At 40.6% G+C, this 24792-nt stretch overlaps 1 protein-coding gene and 1 long non-coding RNA gene across 2 annotated transcripts; both read left to right on the forward strand.

Moving 5' to 3' along the window:
• The first annotated feature begins 13274 nt into the window (after positions 1–13274).
• LOC131251109 (kinesin-like protein KIN-13A) lies at positions 13275–15012 on the forward strand. The gene is made up of 3 exons (XM_058251624.1): positions 13275–13349; positions 13436–13680; positions 14443–15012. Exons 2-3 carry the CDS (start codon positions 13492–13494, stop codon positions 14539–14541), a joined length of 288 nt encoding a protein of 95 aa, XP_058107607.1. The 5' UTR covers positions 13275–13349; positions 13436–13491; the 3' UTR covers positions 14542–15012.
• Positions 15013–16457: 1445 nt separating this feature from the next.
• Positions 16458–16948, forward strand: LOC131251110 (uncharacterized). Its single transcript, XR_009173587.1, has 2 exons — positions 16458–16511; positions 16687–16948. It is a non-coding gene; the product is annotated as an uncharacterized LOC131251110 (long non-coding RNA).
• Positions 16949–24792: the final 7844 nt, after the last annotated feature.

A 24792-nucleotide genomic window follows, 5' to 3' on the forward strand; every position in this document is an offset into this window, starting at 1 on the left:
GGGCCGAATAGCTTCCTAAAATACTATGGGCATACCGAACTACTGCACGAACGACCACAGGAGAAACTCCTTTCTCCCTTACGTATGGATTGGAAGCCGTCACCCCGGTTGAGATTGGGTTGCCTTTAGCCCGAGTCAGCTCGTTTAATGAAGAAAACAATGAAGAATTGCTAGCTCTCAGACTCGACCTCGTGGAAGAACAAAGGGAAAAAACTTGGCTATGGATGATGACTCAGCAACGCCAAGTAGCTCGATTCTACAATGTCCGAGTCAAGGTTAAACGCTTCCGAGTGAGAGACATGGTCCTCCGAAAAATGTTCCTAAACACTAAGGAAGTTGGTGCGGGAACATTGGGTCCCAATTGAGAAGGACCCTATGTCGTCTCGAACACCATCTAAACCGAAACGTATCGGTTGGAATACCTAACCAGGCAATTATTACCACATCCTTTGAATGCTGAGCATCTAAAGATCTATTATTCCTAAGTCAGCCGCTGAGCATTCAGGAAGATTCGGTTAAACAAAGAATGAAAAAATGTAAGCTGATCCAAATGAATAAGAAAGCCAAGTATATTCATTCATCAATATACATATTACATCAGATTACATTAGCTTTTACTTTGGAATTACATCGATGGAATAACAAAAGATAAAAAGAGTCGACCAAGACACTCGATATCCTCTCTTGATTGCAGATGCTCTCGAGCCCGTCTGGTGTGCTTGAAGTGCTTAAAGCTTGGTGTGCTAAAACTGCTTAACATCTTCAAACCAGCTCTAAGGTTCATCAGGAGCTAACATAGGAGGTGGATCGGACTCAGCTACTGCCGCTAGTCGAAGCAACCTCTAACGTTATTTCAAGAGCAGCCTCAGAATCGACCTCGATACCAATCGCAGCATCAACAGACCCAGCTGCCTCAACTTCTGAACCTTCAGACCCAAAGGCACTTTCATCAAATCCCGAGAGATCAAGATCGGAGAAGGCTTCCTTCATCAATCCGAGACACTTAGTGTAACCGCCCTGATACAAGCGATCCCGCTCCTCCAGATACTCTTGGGACTCAAGAAAGGCCTTTACGGCCTAATCCCTGGCCTCATCTTTAGCCTTCTCAATGGCAGCCCGGGTCTTAGCCTTAAGCCGAGCCAACTTGTCCTCTGAAGAGGCATGAGCCTGACGAATTCGCTGACTCTCCTCTTGGGCCTCTTTCAATAGCGAGGCCACATGAGCACACTCGGCCTTGGCATCCTCGGTGGCCTTCCAGGCAAGCCCTAATTCGCCAGACAGTTGGCCAACCCGAGCCATGGTAGCTTCAAGTTGTGCTTCCACCTCTACTGCCTGTTTCCGAGTTGCTTCAGCATCCATCGCTCGACCCTGAGCCTCTGTCAAATCCAAGCTAGCTTTGAGCAAACAAGGAGTGAACTGTAAAAGAAAAAAAGTAAAGTCAGATTAGAATCGAAGGGATTAGTAAGACGAGTGAGAAGTCTGAGTCTTACCTCGAGGAGAATCTTGGCAGCATGAGAGAGAGTCCGCCTCTAGGGAGCTTCGAAAAGGGCAGTGAATTCTTTCCCACTCTCATGAGAAAGCACCCAAGGGACTATGTCTGGCATAGCCTGCTCAAAGAACGCCTCCTGTTGAGTCATCTCCCCTTCTGAGGGCTCCCCCCTCTGCTCCTCCCTCTGTTATGGGACTCGGTCTGCAACGGGTCCTAGCTCAGGGGCCACCTGTGGCTCGGGTGCCTCTGAGGATCGGGAGCCACCACATTCGCCACTTCCATCCCTTCCTCCAAGTTGGAGATTATTACGATCGAGATCACGGTCGAGACTGCTGGTGTGGCTTACCCCTTAGCCTTCGAGACCGTCTTTGGCCTCTTTGGAGGATGAGTCTCGGACCGAGTCTTTGACGGTGGAGGAGCTTTCATCTTGGAGGGCGGACGAAGAATAGGCCTTACCTCAGCCTTATCTGCATCAGGAAAAGTAAATCAGTCAAGTAAAATTCAAAAGAAAATGCAACCAGACATCAAGAAGTCAAGTTACCTGTTACAGCCGACTCTAAACCCGAGAGAAGAAGACACTCTGGCTGGAGAAGTGTCTTCCAAGACCATTCCTACGAATCCAAAGCCTTCAGATCCTTGATCCGTGCTAGGGCGCTGGTTCCGAGTTTCGGCCTGTGTGCAGGGATATCCGCGTAATGCATTCAGTCAGACTCAGAAGATACAACAGTGCAAGGAGATAAAGGAAAAAGTGCGAGCTGAATCACCTGCTTGGGAGAACGCCCGAGGAATGCGAGGTTTAAAGAGTCCTGGCTTAGCAGTCTCCCATCGGCCACCACCCAGAACCATCTATCTCTCTAATGCTTGTTGGAGGCAGGAGGGTCAGTTATCAAAGGCCCGCCCTTATTCCGCCAAGCACATAAAAAGTACCAGCCAGGCTACTGTGGATTCGACCATACTTGGTACAAGTGAAGAAACTTGTCGACAGTCAGTGGGGGCTGCTCTGTCTCAGCCCATAACACCGAGCATCCGAACAAGTTCCTCCACCTATTCGGGACTATCTGCCTAGGCGCTATCTGGAGGCGAGAGAGTACATCCTGAGCAATGCCTTGGAGGGGCAGACGCAAGCCATATTGTAAAGTGACCTGAAAGATTGCCACCATCCCAGCAGGAGGATGGTCGGGTAACTCATTTGGCAGGGGGAGGCAAAGGATGACCGAGTCCGGGACATGATACCCAACCCTGATCCTATCTAGGTCTACCTCGGTTAAAACCGAGGGAACCGGACCCTTCTATTCATCTCCTGTCTCTCCCCCCTCGGCCGCCGACTCAGCAACTCTTGCCGATCTCCATGTGGGGATCGACTCGCTGGCCCCTTCAATCTCCTCATCCTCTTCTTCCATTTCCTCCCTAGGAGGATTAGGTCTGCCAGGGATAGTTGCAAATGATGCCTCTCCACGCGAGGGGCCCACAGAAGTAGGGCGCTCCGCTGAAGATCTTATTACCCTTTCTGAATATAGGAAGGCCTCATTGGCACCAACAGCCATCTCCGCCAGCAACGAGGGCGATTTTGAGACCTTCCAGAAATGTCTCACTTCGCCCTCATCGCTGGAAGCTCCCTCCCGAGAGCTCTAAGAACTGTGCATTGTTATGAAAATTAAAAATGAAAGGGAGGGAGAGAGCTAGAAATGGTGGAAAGGATGCAAATGTGAAAAACCAGAGAGGAAAGACAAAAACGATGGGAAGCGGGAGAGCGGTAAAAGTGAAAATGAGAAGGGAAGAAGTCACGCGAAAATGGGAGAGAAGCGCCCTTCTCCTCCTTATATAGCCCTGCCATGTGGCAAGGGCATTTAAGGAGGAGTCATTTCAACTCCCCCGCCTGACACATGGCACGCATTGACTGACGAAGACGTTGCCCTTACCACCCGTCAGAAGCTCATTAGCCGACGAAACGCTCTTACGGCTTCTTGCACGTTCGGCCTCGACCAACAAATCGACGCATGTTCAGGATGACATACGAACATTAAATGCTCCATCATAATATCGGTCTCCGATCCAATCTGACCCAAAACTCTACTCCTTAGCATCAACACGGTCGACGCAATGAGTAAGGGGGCTTATTGTTGGGGAGAAATATGACAAGTGTGGAGACCCGGTTATGGAATGGACCAACTCTACTAATAAGGCCCGATATTCCGAGGAAATAAGCCTGACCGAGTCAGGAGAACTGAATGCCTTAAGGAGAGACTTAGCTCGTATTGCAGGGAATAAAAAACCCCAACCGAGGCTTATAAAGTCATGAGCCAGAGGCAAATTACATAAGATGCATGAAGTTGACTCGGACGACGAGACAGCAACATCTAAAAGTCCGATTAAGGCCTAAAGTTTAGAAGCCCCTTGACCGACCATAAAACCTACCCAATAAGGTCGGTTATAAGGTCGGCAATCAGAGTAAGAGAGGATGTCGATTACGGATCAACTCCATCTCGCCCGATAGATGGCGAGCAACTTGATCTATAAAGTCGGCTCAGACTAACTTGTTATTAGAGTTAGTCAGAACTGGGTCAAGCAAGGAAAAGACAGCATAAATAGAAACGTTGTCTCGAAAATTCTGTAAAAGGATCCCTGATCTCGAAGATCCTAAGATCGAATAGAGACCAAAAACGAATGAAATCAAATCTCTAAGATGTCAGGGGAAGAATCCCTGCACGACGGGACCCTCCCATTCCTATAAATACAAAGAACTCCTCTCAAACCCTTCATACATGATCCTGTCACTGACTTTAGCATCGGAGGGTCCCCGGCTCTAGCCAGGGTCTCCTTTGTTTCATTCCTGTGCAGGTGACAGGTCGAGGAAAACTCACCCATTTTTTGGATCAACAGATTCCATGACTATGTATGCATTATATCCAAACCGTCTGCCCATTTAGCCAGCTCATTGTAAGGGAGACGGATTGGCTACTCCCCTTGACACCAGCCCCGTGGCTGGTGGCCGGTGCTCTGTGGGCCCCACCATTATGTATGTGTTTCATCCATTCCGTTCATCCATTTTTACAGATCATTTTAGGGCTTGATATAAAAAATGATAGGGATATAAATCTTAGGTGGACCACACCACAAGAAAAAAAATGATTGGATATCCACCATTAAAATCCTCTTAAGGCCCACTGTACTGTTTATTTGACATTAAATTTGTTGATTAGGTCATAAAGACCCAGATGAAGGGAAACAATAAATATCAGCTTGATCCAAAACTTTTATAGCTCCCAAAATGTTTTTAATGGTCGACGTTCATTCAACATTATTTCCTGTAATGCGGTCCACTTAAGATTGAGATATACCTCATTTTTTTCTTTCTTATAATAAAATGATCTATAAAAATAAATGGATGGCATGGATGAAGCACATACATCATGGTGGGGCCCACAAAGCACCGACCAGCAGCCAATGGCTGGTGGCAGGGGGAGTAGCCAATCCATTTCCCATTGAAAGAGCTTGAGCTAGAAAAAAAAGATAGATACAAAGATCAAGTAAACCATATATAGTGCAATAAGTTGTGGGTGATTCATTGTCTACCATTGAAACCATTTAAGGGTCACATAAGTTTTGGATCAATATGATATAATTTATTTGTTCTCTTCATTCGGGTCTTCGTGAACTTATGAATAGATTGGATGGAAAATAAACATTATGATGAGCCTTACAAATGTTTTAATGGGGAGAATCATTGTCACCAACTACTATTTGTGGTGTGGTCCACTTGAGCTTTTAGATATAACTTATTTTTCGGCTCATGCTTTAAAATAATCTTAGGAAATGAATAGACAGTGTGGATATAATAAATACATCATTGTGAAGCCCATTTAACTTGTATTTCCTTTGAACCATTCCGTACAACTCAGAGCTCACATCACGTAACCACGGCAGCCAAGTCCGTGGTGTATTGTACACTAGTCAATTCGCTTTCATTTTTTGACTGATACCTTAATACGAGCTCTTAAAATAAACCAACTTTGTGGATAAAACACATACATCATACATCATGGATCCAGGGAGCTTTTTTTAGTACCAACTAATATTGAGCTTGGCACCAAGGAGTCCCGTGGAATTCGAGTCTAATGTTTTGCCATAAATAAATCTGGTCCACTTAGCACATGGGTTCATTGAGGGATGTTTCTTCACATTCTAAGAACATATTTTTATATTATAAAGAATTGACTTTTTTTAGTTCTAGAAGGTTTTATTCTAAAAATAAAAACTCTTAAAATTTCATAATGCTATTGATTTTTTTAATTAAATAGAGGTGATGAAGAGTTACATAATTAATTAATTCCTTTAATGAGTTGAAATCAAATCATCTATAAATTCTGTTATGGGTAAAAATAAACTGCCTAAATATAAGAAGTCAACTCGAACATCTCTACGGGACACAAGGTCAGCTCGCTCCAGTCATGACTAATGAGCTCCTCAATGGCTAAGGAAGATCTCCTACATCAAAGAGAGGTCGATCACCTACTGCGTATGAAGGCAGGTTGACAAGTTGGCCATTTACCCAATGATAAGGAGAGGCTCAAAGCTCATCTGAATATCCAGGTCGGCTAAGACCACATCGTACTCTTGAGCTCAACCCCCACAACATATTTCATCCAAACTCTATAAAGGACAGGAGCTCGGCCTTACTGTTCACACCCCAAGTATAGGGTTGTATTGTAGTAATAATCTCGGTAAGACCGAGGTCGAATCCACAGGGACTAAACCTTGTACGTAATCTAAAAGTAACTTGAACTAGAACTAGGCAATAGAACTAGGCAAAGATGTAATCTGAATCAGGGAGAATTAAGAGAATAATGGTGAATTAATTAACTAAAGTGTGTAAATTCAAAGGTGGGAAACTATGAATTCCAAGGATCCACTTATATAGATCAGGGAAATCTATGCTTGATTCACGAACACAACTAGAATCTGAGTCCTATCTTCATCCAGTTAGAAGATATTTCATTAAAAACCAATCTGAACTTCCTTTGATCTAGTTTTCAAGAGGTGAGGGGTATGAGAATTAGACTTGATTCCATCACAAGGCCATGCCCATGAGACAAAGCAAACAACATAATTTAACTAATCCACAACCAATCTGAGAGGGTTTTGAATGTTAGGAAGGATTCCATCATCCAACCATGCCCATGAGACAATGGTGAACAACAGGGCTTCATAACTTCATAAACACAATAATAAAAAGAACATGCTCAAAGCTATCGCAGATCCATTGTAATTTAAATCGCAATAAACCATTAAAAACTAAAGGCATTCCTTATGATCAAACTAGAATCAAAATCAGTTCAACTTAAACCTTAATCAAAAGGCATAAAGAAAAGTTTCCCATCATACTACAAGCTTCACCTCTTAGCCTTAACTAAGAGGCTTCGCCTATCATAGACATGATGGACTAAATCTTAAAGGAAAACATAAAAGAAAGAAGAAAATAAAGAAGAAAGGGAAGAAAACTCTTGGCGTCCACGTTCTCTCTCTCATCTCTTCCACGTCAGATACTCTTTCTCTCTCTTCCTCTCTCCCTTTTATAGACAAGGTAGGGCGGTGGAGAGCCTCTCTATGTAGCAAGGGTGGTGGAACGTTTTACGCACAGCTGGCAGTCGCAAAAATGCGATAGACCTACTTTTGGATCGAGTTTCTGGACGGCCAAGAAACCTGTTTTGGCTCCATGGTTGGGGTAAAAACCCTCCTCTGAAGGTTCTAAATGGCTTAGATCACCCATCTGACCACAAACAGCGGCCCACAACTCCCCGAAACATCCGTGAAAATCGGACGTGCATATGGTGCGAAAGAACCTGCGCTGACGTGTTCGGTGTGCCCCACAGTGATGTTTTCATCAAAATCCACGCCGTTCATTGGATTCCTGGCACTAACGTGTTAGGTGGGCCCCACAGTGATGTTTTCGTAAAAATCCACGTTGTTCATTGGATTCCTGGCAAAATTTCAGTTTGAAAGGTGTGGTTTTAGTCGAGTTTGGGTGTGGTCCACTGTATCAAATCAACTTACCGTCCATCCTGCATTTTCTGGTGATCCATGGGGCCAAAAAGCCACCATGGCCAGGATCTTCCCCACCCCCTAGACGCAATGAACGGTCCAAATCATCGTCCTGGGTGATGGGTGGGGCCCACTAACAAAACTCGGCCAGACAGCATCCGGCAGCTGGGTTTCCTGCTCAGAAGGAGACGGTTCAACTATCTTTGACCGAACCAACAAGTCCGGTGCGCGTCCAGCGCCGTGTACGTGGTGTACACGCACTGACATGTAGGTCCCATAGAGATGTTCATGAGAAATCCGCTCCATCCATCCATTTTGCCACCTCGTTTAAGTGATTGGTACAAAAATTGAAGCATATCCAAAAATTAGGTGGGCCCCAGATCGGTGTTTTATGGGATAATCTGTCTGTTGAGCCACTTTCACAAGGATCCACTAGTTGAAATTCGATGTGTACGGTTAATTTAAGGTCATCAGGCCAAATATAAAGTTTTAAGCCGAACGGATGGTGGGAACCCTGTGATCTTGCATTCTGAACGATTTTCCGGGCTCTTGGACTTTAATTACTTGATTTTCTTGAATTTTTAGCATGTAAATTCCTCGATCTTGCTCCCCTGGGGTCCGTCCCTTGCCTTGATGACTTTGGAGCATTAAATCTATGCTTTTAGTACCCTTTTTCAGTCCAAGCTCCTAAATTTACCTTACAACAAAAACATGATTAAAATAAGACATTAAACATTGTCGTGCACACAAATTCAGGTAATAATTGGGGTGTAATATGTAATATTTGACCCTCAACACTTACTGCCCTAGCATGAGGACAGGTCGACAGGTCATCAATCTACACTGCATAGAGAGAAAGGTCAAGGCTTGGCAGAGAATCCAGGTTGGCTTACTACCCCCTAGTCAAGTCGGTAAACTACCCCCCGGTCCAGCCAGCCTCATCCTCCTACTGCGCGCTGCTCCAGTTCCTATTAATCAGGTTTTATCTGAAAGACCAGCTCGAGATCTCCACCGAAGATCTCGGGGACAACTACAACACACTCAGAATACGAATCTCCCCAGATCTTCGTTGAGGATCTTGGGAGATCATCTCGACATATCCACTGGATTCCTTTACAATATGAAGATCTCATCTACGTCACCACCTCTCCTCAACTATAAATAAGAACATCTCTAATGGTGAATGGTATGTAGAATCGCTCATCCAAAACCCCTCAATACTATCAGATCCAGATTCCTAGCTTAAATTTGGCATCGGAGGTTCAGCTGTCATTGTTGCAATCATCCCAGCTAGGGGGGTACATCGGGCTGAACCGAGTCGAACTGGGCTCAACCCGGCTCAGTCCAGTCACCAGCCAAACCAGCCCGAACCCAGCCTAGCTCGGTCACCGGTCCAACTTGTCCAGCTAGAACCTTACCTGGTGAGCAATCGGGCGAGTTCGGGCCAGTTTCGGACCCACGATTTGGACGGTCTTGATTTTTTAACTCTGCTCCATCTACTCCATGGGAATGGCTTTGGCAGGTAACTTGAACGGCCTTGATTTTTGGGAAGGGCTTTTGTCATAGATTTTTTGGACTTTGCTCCATCTATAAAGGGACCCACGATTTGGACGGCCTAAATTACTGTAAATGGTTAGGGTAACTGGGTAAGAATTTAGGAATTATATATATATATATATATATATATATATATATATATATATATATATATATATATATATATATATATATATATATATATATATATATATATATATATAGGCCAAGTCTCAGATTGAGTCGACTGGAACCTATCCAAACTCGGCCTGAACTTAGTTTCGGGCCAAAGAAAATGGCCCGTCCCGACCCGAACTCAGTTCCGGGTCTGGCCAAGTCGAGCTTTTTTGGGCCGAGTCGAGCGAGTTAATCAGGCTAGCCCAGTTTTTGTAGAACCCTAATCTCAACTCTTCCTGAATCATCTGCTGCAGCCATCCTATCTTTCCTAAATCATTTGCTAGAGCTTTTAATGGTAGGTGTTTAATCCATGGTGGGGTCCACATGAGCTTTGAATCTGCCTCATTCTTTGCCTCATGCCCTAAAATGATCTTTTTAATTGGATGGACGGTGTGGATATAACACATATCATGTTGAGGGCCATAACTTGTTGAGACTCAAATATTGCATAACCTTTTCCATTTACATCTTGGTTTTATGAACATGAATCAACTTAATGTTCTATTTTACTCATGTATGTGTTGCAAGGTGAATTTAAGAGCTTTGATTGAAAAATAGTGCTAAAAAGCATGGATTTGATGCTCAAGAATTACCAAGGCAAGGGATAGATCTTAGGAGACCAAGATTCAAGAATTCATATGTCAAAGATCTAAGAAAATCAAGTGATGAATGAAAAGAATCGAAGATTTGAAGTGAAGAATCCTAAAATCGTCCTGAAAAAGTGTATTTTGAAGTTCTGAAGTCTATTTTGAAAAACTGCACGGCGAAAAGTCTATTTTAAACAAACTATGCAGCGAGAAGTCTATTTTGAGAAACTGCATAAATTTGAGGCGGTTTCTAGAGTTTTCCAACTTTGTACGAAAATTAGAGTTCCCCACTTATAAATAGGGCTTCCTGGGGCATTCCTAAGCATTATTAAAAGCATTCAAGAGCAATATTTAGGGTTTTTAAAGGGCTTTCAATTTTATAAATTATTTTTTTTTCCTTTTAGATCTTTTTTATTTGCATTTATTTCTTTCTTATTGCTTTCTTTCTCTATTCTGGTTATGTTTTTCTAAGTTTCTTCTAGCCTAAGCTAGAAAGGAAGCACATGAGTTTAATAATTCTTTAAGTTATAATGATTTATTGTTTTAATGATGAGAAGAATGGTATATGCATGTTATCTATTATTAGGTTTTGTTTTTTATCCTCTTGTGAGATACATATGTTTCCATCATATGAGATCCACATTGATGGATAGACTTACCCTATATCAATCAGATTTCCTAGATAGAAGAGGTTCTCAACCTGTTATATTTCTTGATTTTTATTATCTTATTGATATTGAATTCTTAAAATCACTGACGCTTGAGAATATATATCAATGGTACAAATCCATGATTTTTTAATATTTTATATCACTTATTAAAATATTTAAACTGTTTTATTTTTCGATTAGGCTGACCATAGTGCTCAGATCCTAGTTGTGTTATCCAAGTCATCATGATTTTGGAACATTAATCTATGTGTGGAACTTTGAAGCTTGGGTGTTATTTTATTCAATTGAATTACATCCATTAAAAAATTCCAAAATCAAATCATAAGTTTAGTTTTTATTACTTAGTTTGTTTTGCATTTGATTTTTTTACTTCTCACAATTCATCTCCCTACGGGATCAACCCTATATTCACGGGATACTACTTACGAACCTCTGCACTTGGAGGCATGCAATCACAACTTGGTGACGTCACTTCAATGGTTAACTTCGCAACGGACGCAGTTAGTAGCTAATACACATCTCCAAAAATTGCTAAGCCGATTGGCTGGTGTACAACACAACCGATTTGGTGGTGTGTACCTGGCGTGTAAAGATGAGCGCCTTAGGTCCTCAAGCCCCATGTCTGAACCGTAGTAAAGAGATCAAAGTTACATGGGCCGCACAATGATGTATTTATTATATCCAAACGGTCCATCCATTTAGAGAGATCATTTTAAAGCATAAGCCCAAAAATGAGCCATATCCAAAGCTCAAATGGAACACACCATAAATAACAGTGTGACAATGATTCCCACCATTAAGGCATTCGTAGGGCCCACCATAATGTCACTACAAGAAAATATGCCTTTAGCCACAGTTTTTTAGCCTCAGTTGAAAAAATGGAGGCTAAATGTGTCTTTTAACCTCGGTTGCTAAGGAATTGAGGCTAAAAGTACATCTTTTGCCTCAGTTGCATAGGAACTGAGGCGAAAAGTTTAACTTTTAGCTTCAGTTACATAGGAACCGAGGCGAAAAGTCTACCTTTTAGCCTCAGTTGCATGGGAACCAAGGCGAAAGGTCTACCTTTTAGCCTCAGTTGCACAGGAACCGAGGCGAAAGGTCTACTTTTTAGCCTCAGTTGCATAGGAACCGAGGCCAAAGGTCTACTTTTTAGCCTCAGTTGCATAGAAACCGAGGCAAAAGGTCTACTTTTTAGCCTCAGTTGCATAGGAACCAAGGCGAACGCTTTACATTTTAGCCTCACTTGCATAGGAACCGAGGCGAAAGGTCTACTTTTTAGCCTCAGTTGCATAGGAACCAAGGCGAAAGGTAGGCGAAAGGTCTACATTCTAGCCTCCATTGCATACGAACCAAGGCAAAAGGTCTACTTTTTAGCCTCAGTTGCATAGGAACCGAGGCGAAAAGTCTATTTTTTAGCCTCAGTTGTATAGGAACTGAGGCGAAAGGTCTACTTTTTAGCCTCAGTTCCATATGAACCGAGGCGAAAGGTCTAATTTTTAGCATTAGTTGCATAGAAACTTAAGCCAAAAGTCTACATTTAAACCTCAGTTGCATAGGAAACAAGGCGAAAGGTCTAATTTTTTATGAATGAGCCATGTTCCATTGGACATTGCTCTGTCTAATCAAATTGAAACCACCCATTTCATGATCAAATAATGAATGGGCCAGGTTCTAAAAATCACAATGTTCTAGACCGTTCTAGCTCTTTTCTTGGTTCCAATTAAATTAGGCAAATTCAATGTGTGGTCCACCTGAGATTTTTGTCTTCTTCATTTTTTAGATATCTGACTAAAATGATCTTTAAAAATGGATGGACGGGATGGATTTAAGGAATATACATCACAGTGGGATCCACAGTCAGGATCCACCCACCTTGGTGGATCCCCGCCGTGCCTACATTGGCCTTGCTGGTGAATCTCATGTCGCGCCTCTCGCGGCGTAGTACAATTCTTCGTCGAGAAACACTTTAATACTCTGGCAGAGTGCAATGGATAATACGCAGGTACTTAGAAATCACGACGTGGCGTATAATTAATTCAAAGTAAACCATCCAAATCAAGGATCCCTATTTAGATATATAATGAACAAAAAAAATAAGCTTTTTTAGTCACCTGACCATAAGATTAGTGGACATTTAATGGACGGTTAAAAATGAAAATATCCATTAATCCTATTTTAACGAACAAGTTTCCACGAATCATGGTTTATGATTTCTCAGTGGCCTCCACAATCCATTCGCTTTAGTTTGAGCTAATGTACGCGACCCGTACTGCATGTGTATCAAGTGTCATACTCTGCCAGAGTATCAAATAATTCCCCTCCATAACAAAATTACCCTTGTAGAAGAAGTGGTGCAACCAACTATTTTGGAGGGTGTAAATACCAAATCCCAGAAACTCATATCCCTCCCTCTTTCTCACATAAACAACGGATATTATTATATCAAGGCCTACTCCGGCGTGCAGGCTCTGCAATCCTCTTTCTAGAAATTGCAGAGAGCGAAGGAGAGAAAGAAAGAGGATCGAAAACCCTTTGCATTTCAGTGAAATTAGGGTTTCTTTTCCCTTTTCCTCGCATTTCTCTCCGATCTGCTTCAAATTCTTGAAGATTCACAGATCTCTGAAAATACTTCGATCAATCACGAGAATCTTGTAACGTTTTTCTTTGGAACGGTTCCGATCCTTTTTCTTTCGTGTGCATTTTTGTTTGTTTCTGGATTAGGACTAGATTGGAATCGAATCTCTTACATTTCCGTCTCTTGGATCGGATTCGCAGATGTGGCGGGTTTAAATCTCGAGGTTTTGGAGAGAAATTGTTGTTCTACTCGATCTCTTATTTCTCACCTCCTCTGTGAGTATCGCGTCGCAATTTTACTGTATCTGAGATTTTTTCGTCCTTTTCATTTTGAATATTTTTTAATTTTTGAATTTTTGCAGTGGTTTCATTTGATTCCTGAAAATTGGCACCACAACGCCGGGCGCAACAGCGCCACATGGGTGGCCAGATGCATGAGAGCAATGCTGCAGTGGCGGCCTCTCTGTACGATGCGGGGCCTGCGAGCAGTGACACAGGTGATGCGGTCATGGCACGGTGGCTCCAGTCCGCAGGGTTGCAGCATCTGGCTTCTCCATTGGCCTCGACTGGGATCGACCATCGCCTCCTTCCCAATCTCCTCATGCAGGTATAACACTTCCCCTCATTTTCCTCTTCCTTTTCCCCCCTAGATTTATGGAATTATTGAATTTATTTGGTTTTTAATTTAATTTTCATTGATGGGTTGGTTATGGTTTTGCTGTCATGCTGCATCATTTATGTGATCTGTCTCTTTTTATTTAATTATTTTCTGGAATTATTTGTGTGCTTGATGTTGATGTTGCTATCCTTACTGTTGCATTGCACATTCTTCTGCAATTTGGATTACTATGCCTGCAGATATTCACCTTTCATGATTATAAGACCATTTGAGTGCACTGCTGGTTTTACATGAACTTCAAAATAGGAATTTTGGCTCAATTAGGAATTTGGTAGCGGAATACTCGCTTTAATTGAATCAGAATGTTTATTGTTTGCTGCACATGTCAGAACATTTTGTAACCAATGTGTATTGGCATGTACAGGTTGATACACTGTGTGTACTTGGTATCAGTTTGAATTTCATACTCATTGTACCGTTTTGACAATGTGGATATGTGTGATATGGGATGGTATTGTAAGCCATGTTGCTATCCTTGCCGCTTCTAGTTGACAGCATCTGCTAGCATGTCTACCATTGACACAGGTGTTCTACAATTTGAATGATGGGTGGGCATGCCTCTGCTCTACCTGTTATAGCTATAAACCCCTTTGAATGTGATGATGGTTCTAAATTAACCCAGAAACTGGAATATCATTTCTCCTTTTCTATTTTTATTTTATTTGTCTTAAATTTGAACATAATTGCTAGGGTTATGGAGCACAATCTGCCGAGGAAAAGCAGAAGCTTTTTAAATTGCTGAGGAACCTGAATTTCAATGGTGAATCGTATTGCTACAGAAACCCATAAAACTGAACTTGGGCGCGAGCAACTGTATCACTACTTGTCTTTTGGTTGGCTTTGTGGTGGAATTATAGAGGTAATCTCCTCTTCTTACTTTAGCATGCTCAAATTGTATGAAGATTTACCTTCGATTCTTTTACAATTTTATAACGTCAATTCTTCAAATTAGAAAGGATTTCTAATTAGGCCCAATTTTGGTTTGCAAACATGAAGGGAAATGGCATGTACACCCGTTTATATATATATATATATATATATATATATATATATAGATAAACATCCTTTCTTCCCGCTTTTGGTCTTGCAATAGTTCTGAAGTGTACTATTCTATTAACAATGAAGAAAGTAAGGGTATATGGATCAAAAGGATTGTACATACCTGCTTCCATATGACAATGCTTATGGTTTCTTAGAAGAAAGTTGAAAAACTCCTGAACTTCCAAATGATAAGAAAATCACAATAGAAGTATTACTATGGCAGTATTTACAATGGTTAGGCTCTTGTTTTTTTTTTTTTAAGGCTCCCATGTTGTTGATTTGAGATATTCTAGTAATTTCTTTTCTTGGTGTCTTTTCCCATCCTCGGCTCTCAGTTTGGCTAGTTAGTTAATTCAAGTTACTTTTGTGTGTGAGTGTGTTTATGTTTTTGTAATAATGCATTCGGGTGGAATAGCATTCATCTGGGAAGAGATTTCAAGAGGTCCTGGAAGAAGCAATCATTCACCCACTCAACATCGAAGGCGAGCTATATGTTGGCATTCCTGGCATTCCTCCCGGTACAACTGAAACTCTTTTTTTTTTCCTCTCCATTCATGTGCCCTTGATTTGTACCCATCATGCACCATCCATGCATACCTGTACAAGTAGCATGTATGCATATAAGCACCATCCACTAATTGCATACATGTGTTCGTAGCAAGGTTTTAGGACTCAGCTGAGTCCCATGCAACCAAGGTTACAAGTATCATCCGAAATGGGTACGTATCGCTTGATATGTGCTGCTATTGTCCATTAATTATACTGCTGTATCGGCCCAAAACAATCCAATCCAGGTTGCTATATCAGTGATGTACAATACGGTACCTGATACATGGTAAGACCTGATCCGGTTTTACATGATGCATCACCCTCAACACAGGGCGAGTTGCGACTTGACCTGAGACTGAACAATTCGGTCTATTGTAGTGGGTGCTAGAGTCAACATTTAGAAGGGGACAACCAAATCCTGTTGGGGGAATGGTAATTGTGTTTTTAAACTTAACACTGCTTTCCCAGAAGATTCTTTTTATTGCTGCTTCCTTCATTTACTTTAAGTTTGTTTCATATGCCATTGTTCTTGTATGTAGAACTGTTCTATTTTTGAAGTTTTAACTGCTCATGCAATTTTATTTTTTTTTGAATACACTTTAAAAACATTACACATTCTCATGTAATATCTACACTGTATTAAATGATTCACCTCAGGAGACCATTTCAAAGGAAAGAGACCTGCTTGTTTGCTGCATTTGCCGTCACAAACACGGTGTCTGCATAAAGTTTTGGCTTGCTTAATCATTTGTTTTCTTCTTTAAAATTCTATAGGTTTGACTCCAAAAATGAGAGGTAGACTTTATGCTGTTTGCTTTGCTTCACCCTACCTTCAACTGTCTTGCAGTGTAATCATGATGACTGTCAAACTACATTTCATCCTACTTGTGCTAAACGTGTTGGCCTGCACATGGATGTGAAGACTGGTGGAGGCAAGTTTTTTCAGCACAAGGATTATTGTAAAAAGCATAGCTTGGATCAGAAAAAGGTCATATCAATTGCTTTTGAAGATTGAAAATCTTATGATGCATTTTCTTTCATAGGATAAAAGTCTTATGTTACAATGCATAAGTTTATTTCCCCTGCCTCATCTTGGTTTTCATCAATTTCTACAGGCTGAGACTCTGCAACATGGACCTGATGAGGTCCACCGCATTAAGCAAATCCGGGTCAATGAGAATGTACTATAATCCACATCTTGTCTGTTTTCTCATTCATTATCAGATCCTCCTTTTGGGTTTCCTTTCCAGCAGTTTCAACTCTCAATTCTACTCTTTCCTTTCCCTACACACATCCATCTGCATTTAATTTCTTATTTGAGAGTTTTCATTTCATGTCTTGCAGCCAGCAGGCTTGAGCTACCTGTTGAGGTTGCAGGGTCTGCTACACACAATTCGAATGGAGAATGTTGGTGGAAACAATGATGACGTTGGCCTGGAAGCAGTAAAAGATGGATAGGCAGTGTTATCTCAGGGTCAGCCAAGCACGACAGCACCGGTGATGACGAACGCGACCATGACTTTGTATTATTTGTGGAACCTAATGTTGTGTAACAGTTTGATTGAGTTAAACTTTAAATAGACTGTTGTTAACTGTTTTGTTGGTATTGTAGCTTTCATGATTGATTGTTTCATGAGTGGATTAAATGAATGGATTAGTAGTTTAAATAAATATTTAAAACAATAAAAAAATATTTTTAGCCTCAATTTGTAATTAAGGCTTGAATTTAGCCTCGGTTGTTGAGAACCGAGGTTAAAAATAGATTTAACTTCGGTTGGAGGCAATTGAGGCTAAAATTTGGATTTAGTCTCAGTTGAAAACAATGGAGGCTAAAATTTTGATTTAACCTCATTTTGAGAAAATTGAAGCTAAAAAGGTTTTTAGCCTCACTTGAAGAACCGAGGCTATAAAAGTCATTTTAGCCTCGGTTGCTAAAACTGATGCTAAAAGCCTTTGGCCACGGGGGTTTCAACCTCGGTTTGGATAACTGAGGCAAAACTGAGGTTTTTATACTTTTTATCCACAGTTTTGAACCGAGGCTAAAACCCCCTTTTCTTGTAGTGTGTTTGTTTTCCATACAATCAGGTCATAAGGGAACAAACAAATATCAGATTGATCTAATACTTCTCTAACCCCGTTAAGGTTTCAATGGTAGACGTTCATTCTCCTGCTGCCTGTCTGCACTGTGGTCCACACCTTAGGAAGTAGCACCCATGGTTGAAACCTTCCTCTATATTTATTTTACATCTGGCCTGTTCATAATGTCACATAAACTTCAGTGAAGGGTAAGCATAAATATCAACTTGATCTAAAACTTCTGTTGCCCACAAGAATTTCTCAGTGGTAAACATTCAGTCTTCACTATTTTTTTTTAGTCCACTTTAGCTTTGGATCTGTTTCATTTTTAAGCCACTGGTTTAAGGTAATATCAAAAAAATGAATGGATGGTATGGATGAAACACATTCATTATAGGAATGTTAGGGCCACAAAGCTTTGACCTGTACATAAGTCAGCACTGAAGCTGTCACTACCGAATCCGAGTCACTGGTAAGCAGGTCTGATTGACAAGAAGGTCGGATTGAATTACCATGCCGGCGGGGGGAACGGATTGGCTACTCCCCCTGCCTCTAGCCCGGAGGCTTGTGGTCGGTGCTTTGTAAGCCCCACTATGATGTATGTGTTTCATCCCCGTCTTTCATCCATTTTCAAAGATCATTTTAAAGCTTGATGCAAAAAATGAGAGGATATAAATCTTGGTTGGACCACACGACAGGAAAACAATAGTGATTGGATATCCATCATTAAAATCCTCCTAAGGCCCACTGTACTGTTTATTTGACATCCAATATGTTGATTAGGTCATACAGAGCTAGATGAAGGGAAAAAACAAAGATCAGCTTGATCCAAAACTTTTATGGGTCCCAAAAAGTTTTAAATGGTTGACACTCATTCAACATTGTTTCCTGTAATGTGGTCCACTTGAGATTTTATATACCTTATTTTTTATCTCATGTTCTAAAATGATTTAGAAAAATAGATGAATGGTATGGATGAAACACATACGTCATGGTGGGCCCATATAGCACTGGGGATTAGCCAATCCGTTTCAGCTTGGGAGCAAAGCTCTTAACGGGGAAGGAGGCGGATGGGCTGGTGTACCACACACCACCGTGCTAGTATGTTGAGGTCACCAAGTTTTGTGGATCCCATTACGAGGTATGTATTATATCCAAACCGTCTGTCCGTTTGGCGAGCTCGTTGTAAGGCTTGAGCTGAATTTAAGGAAAAAGAAAAAAAGAAAAAAAGCCAGATTCAAAGATGAAAATAGGCCACGGTGCAAAATGTCGGGGGTGATTGAACAGCTACCATTGAAACCATTTTAGGGTCACAGAAGTTTTGGATCTTATTTGTTCATTTAATTCAGGTCCTCGTGACCTTATGAATGGATTGGATGGAAAATAAATATTATGATGGGCCTTACAAATGTTTTAACAGGGATCATTGTCCCCAAGTGCTATTTGTAGCGGTCCACTTGAGCTTTTGGATATAACTCATTTTTGGGCTCATGCTCTGAAATAATCTCAGGAAATGAATAAACAATGTGGATATAATAAATACATAATAGGGAAGCAGCCAGGTCAGTGATGTGTGGTACACCAGCCGGTCAGCTTTCAATTTTTGGCTGATACCTTGATACACGCTCCCAGAATAGAATAAACCATGGATGAAACACATACATCATACATCATATGTCCATGGAGCTTTTTCACTAACAACTAATATTGAGCCCAGCACCAAGGGGTCCTGTGGAATCCGAGACTAATGTTTTGCCAGAAATAAATCTGGTCCACTTAGCACATGGTTTCAATGAGGGGTGTTTTTTCACATTCTAAGAACATATTTTTATATTCTAAAGAATTGACTTTTTTATTTTTAGAAGATTTTATTCTAAAAATTAAAACACTTAAATTTTCATAATGCTATTGATTTTTTTAATTAATTGGAGAAGACGAAGAGTCACATAATTAATTAATTCTTTTAATGGGTTGAAACCAAATCATCTATCAATTTTGTTATAGGTAAAAATGGACACAAGGTTAGCTAGCTCCAGTCATAACCAATGAGCTCCTCAATAGCCAAGAAAGATCATCTCCGGCAAATAGAGGTCGGTCACCTACTATATATAAAGGCAGGTCAAGGGGAGCCTCAAAGCTCATCCAAGTATCCAAGTCGGCCAAGACCACTTGGGACTCTTGAGCTCAACCCCCACAATATATATATTTAATCCAAACTCTACTAAGGAAATGAGCTCAGCCCCACTACCCTAACATAAGGGTAGGTCAGCAGGTCATCAATCTATATAGCACAGAGAGAAGGGTCAAGGTTTGTCAGAGAATTCAGGTTAGCATACTATCCCCTGGTCAAGTCGGCCTTGGCCTCCTACTCCGTGCCGCCTTCGGTTCCTATTAATCAGGTCTTATTCGAAAGACTAGCCCGAGATCTCCGCTGAAGATCTCGAGGACAATTACGACACACTCGGAATACGGATCTCCCCATATCTTCACCGAGGATCTCGGGAGATCATCCCGATATATCTGGGACTTGATTCTCTATACAATATGAAGATCTCCTCTACGCCACCACCTCTCCTCGATTATAAATAGAAGCATATCTAATGATGAAAAGTACACAGAATCTCTCGCCCAAAACCCCTTGATACTATCAGACCCAGATTCCTAGCTTGACTTTGGCATCGGAGGGTCCCCTGCTCTAGCCAGGTTCTCCTTTGTCTTCTTCATATGTAGATACTCGAAAGTCTAAAAAGGGTGGATCAAATTTTTGCATCAATAAATTCAAAAGTTTTGGTCCCTCTTTCCAACTCAACATTGCAGGTGATCTTCCATCTCCATATACGCATCATAGTGACTTGAGGAGTGAGAAAATCAAAGCTAATTGATCTTACTTGTTGTGCAAGGCTAAATGTGTCCTATAATGAAGATATAAATCGTTAAAAGTATGCAAGCAATGGCTCATCACTATTAAGTTTCTTCATCCAATTCAACGATGTAAGGTATGTTTTCTAATTTTGTATAATATTTTAATTTTTATTGAATGCATCAAATTAATATCCTATCGGTTTATATTATTGTAAAACCACATAATTGCTAATCTGACCCGCCAATATATAAATGGGTCACTCACTGCGAGACCAATTGGGTGAGCATATTGGGATTGCAAAATACAACTTCGAGGCCAAGTGTTATATTTTGCAAAAGTGTTGACCAACTGGTGTAAACTAGCCCTAATTATTCAAAAAGTTAAACCATATTGATTATTGCATATCTTGCTTCATTCATACTGTACGTATGTATTTGCATTGATATCTTATTAATTTGATTTTTACCTTTTAAACTCACATAAGGTTTTAACTTTGAAGGAATCTACTTTATTTGGATTAACCATTTTATTTTTTCAAAACTTGTGTGGAGATCTACTAAATAGGCCCTGTAGTTTATCTTTTTTCTTTTCAAAAATTTTAAATTTCAAGAATAAGATTTCAAGGTGTTCGAAGAGAGTTGCTTCATATTTAGTTTCTTTTGAGTGTTATAAATTTGTTGTAATAAACTTTAAGTAAGAGCTTAAATTATGATAATGATTAGATGTGTTAATAAGACAGACATGGTGATGAATTTAATAGTTCAATTGTGAATGTTTTATTTTTCTTTAACTGATGCTTATTTGTTTAGTGTTAGAACTGCTATATTCAATGAATGAAAATCATGTGATGATGGATGTGTGAATAATAGAATGTAAACATATATACAATATATAAGTCATGCATTCATATATGGTATTGGAGCCAAACATACTCGGGTGCCAAATTTTAGGGCGTGACAGACACACCACAATGGGCGTCACATGTTATGCCCCTCACAAACAAAAATTGGAATATGGAAGAGAAAAATTTTAGTACTTAATGAAAATTGTAATGGACCAAATTGATACGCATCACTTGTTTTACATTGATGGTGGCACATGTGACATACAAATTAATATTTCAAACTAAATCATTTGAATTGTGCGCCACAATTTAGATGGATTCATCATCATCAATATTTAAGTAGTATCCCAATTATTTTAGATAGGCTACACATATCTTCTTCCTCTATTCCACTTTACCACGGTCAATACCTTCAATGAGACAAGTAATCAAGTTTTTTCCTATTATCTCTTTTTATACCCTTTTGAGTCTTTACATTACTCTTTCAAAGCTTTTAATTTGTATCAACTCACTTCTAACCAACATGGTTCTTGATATCCATTGTTCATGATCCAACTATTTAAGTCTACTTCATCATCTTATTATTATTGTGAAGCAGATTGTGTTTTGCACCGCATGGATGATAATCCATCTAGGTAATGCTCTATGGGGCCCACTGTAATGTATGATTTCATCCACGCTTTCCATCCATTTCATTAGATCATTTTAGGGTACGAACCCAAAAATGGGGTAGATCCAAGGCTCAAGTGGACCACACGATGGGGATTGAATGCCCACCATTAAAAACTTCTGGAGAGCGGTAAAAGTTTTGGATCAAGCTAATATTTTTGTTGTCCCTTCATCCAGGTCTATATGACATTATGAACAGGTTGTATGGCAAATAAACATTACGGTGGCCCTTAGGAAGGTTTCAATAGTCGGTGTCATTATCACGACCAGTTCTTGTGTTGTGGTCCTTTGGATCTGGCTCAAATTTCAACTAACATCAAGATGGATCCACGGCATGGATAAAACCCAAACATCATGGTGGGCCCCACATACCCTCTACCTAGACAGATTATTGTCAAGATGGGACAAGATGCAATCCGCTTCCTACTTATTGTTGCTACTTGGAAGTTTTTTTTCCAACGCATTCATTTCTAATTCCATCCTTCTTCATCTTGCTATTCATCCTTATTAACATTCTCATTTTAACTACAGTCATCACCATAACTTTCACTGTGAATTTAGATGGACCATGAACTACAAATTTATAGTGGTTTAATCATTTTATAACAACACTTATTGGATAAGTGAAATGAAAAGTATCCAATCGGCCATATGCAAAAAAGCAAGAGTCTGGATATTAAGATTGTTAAACTGTTTTCATTTTTCGGTGATGGCCTAGTCAGTGTGGGTCCCCAATTTGCATGATTTAATTAAGAGCCAGTGCATGCCAAGGAAAAATTCCAATTACCCATTTATAAACCATGGTACTATGGTATGCTGGTGAGATTACTATTATTATTATTATTATTTTAATTCTTTCTGAAATTTATAAATCATAAATAAGTTACGTAATAGGTTTCAACACCCTTAATGTGTATGGGCATGGTGCCCCTTTCAAGACCAACATAGGCATGGGTATACCTGGCACCCACCGCTGTACAACAGTTGAGAGAGGGATTATCCACCCATTAAAACCTTCATTATCGTTCATTTGGCCCGTCAAGATGTGGTTCACAAATCCAAACCATCCATTGTGTGTGTGTACCACTTTGGTTAGGGGCCAGACCAAGTTTCAGCTGCATCCAAAACTCAAGTGGGCCTCACCAAGTGCTTTTATATGTTTTAGGCATGTCTTCACATGATTTAAGATGGTATGGCCCACCTAAGTTCCATATACGGATTATTTTTGAGATATCCTATAACCCAAAGGGGACCTATCAAATGCATGGTGTTGATGTCCTACACACATCACTATGGGGCCCACATAGCTCGACCTCGACCTCGTAGTACCATTTCCCATATATATATATATATATATATGGGAAAAGGTTCTATACGATCAAGTTCTGTGGGCTATACCATGATGTATGTCCAACGTCAACACTGTGTATTTGATGCCATACCATCTAAAATCACGTGAAGACATGCCTAAAACATATAAAAACACTTGGTGGGGCCAACTTGAAATTTGGATGCGTCTAAAACTTGGTCTGACCCCTCATCCAAGTGGGCACACATAATGGATGGGCTGGATTTGTGAACCACATCTCGGTGCGCCCAAAAAATGATTATGAATGTTTTAATGGAGGGTAATCCCTCTCGACTTTTGTATGTGGTGTGGCCCACACAAGTCACGGATTGACTTGATTTTTTAAGCCCTAGGCCTACTATGGAATGGTACATCTAACTAATGGGGTAGATGTTCGACATACATCATGGTGGGGAGTTCCCATGAGCTTGACCGTATAAAACCCTTTCCATATATATATATATAGAAAAGGTACTATGCGCTCGACCTCACGAATTCGTCCCATGAGGTCGAGCTGTGTGGGCCCTACCGTGATGCGTTTCGAACATCTACCCCATCAATCAGATGCACCATTCCATCATGGGCCTAGGTCTCAAAAATCAAGTAAATCCGTGACTTGTGTGGGCCACACCACATACAGAAGTGGGGAGGGGCCGTGCACCATTAAAACATTCATAATCATTTTTTAGGCCCACCGAGATGTGGTTTGCAAATCCAACCCATCCATTATGTGTGTCCCACTTGGATGAGGGTTCAAACCAAGTTTCAGCTACATTCAAAACTCAGGTGGGCCCCACCAAGTGCTTTTATATGTTTTAATGGTGTCTTCACATGATTTTAGATGGTATGGCCCACCTGAGTTCCGTATACGGCTGATTTTTGGGATGTCCCATAATTTAAAGGGGACCCATCAAATGCACAGTGTTGATGGTCGACACGCATCATGGTGGGGCCCACACAGCTCGACCTCACGGAGCTTATCATGAGGTCAAGCGCATAGTACCTTTTCCATATATATATATATATATATATATATATATATATATATGGGGAAATGGTACTATAAGGTCGAGCGCATAGGACCATAACATACAGTCGAGTCGTGTCTTAACGTGAGCCATTGGATGATAAACATTCAAAATGCGCGGGAAAATGCGACAACCTCTTGGGGAGGCTTAATGTGATAGGAAGTTAGTTAGGGCCCACCATCATGTTGTGAGAAATCCACACCATCCATCTGTTTTTTTTTTTTTATTTTTCACGTTAGGGCATGAGACAAAAAGTGGGGCAGATCTGAAAATCACGTAGGCTTCACGACAGGAAATAGTGAGGAATGGATGTTAGCTGGTGAACATTAGTGAGTTACAGAAGTTTTGGATTGAGCTAATATTTTTGTATTTTCAGTTCATCCCAGTAAGAATGACCCTGTGAACAGTATAGATAGCATATAAGAATAATGGTAGACCTTAGGAAGGTTTTAATAGTAGGCATTTAACTACTCACATTTTCTTGTTGTGTGGCCTTGTTGAATTATAAATATACCTCATTATTTTTCCCACGTCCTAACATGACCAAAAAAAGTGAACGAACGTGGTGGATTTCTTATAAACATTATAATGGGCCCACCTAACTGTGTAGATAAAAATTGCT

This window comes from Magnolia sinica, chromosome 7, assembly GCF_029962835.1.
Source record: "Magnolia sinica isolate HGM2019 chromosome 7, MsV1, whole genome shotgun sequence".
NCBI classification, from domain to species: Eukaryota; Viridiplantae; Streptophyta; class Magnoliopsida; order Magnoliales; family Magnoliaceae; genus Magnolia; species Magnolia sinica.

Excerpts from the sequence above, each read along its gene's own strand:
- LOC131251109 (XM_058251624.1), top strand. The coding sequence starts at position 13,492 with ATGGGTGGCCAGATGCATGAGAGCAATGCTGCAGTGGCGGCCTCTCTG. Across the intron at positions 13,681-14,442 it reads TTCCCAATCTCCTCATGCAG|GGTTATGGAGCACAATCTGC; the intron begins GTATAACACTTC and ends CATAATTGCTAG.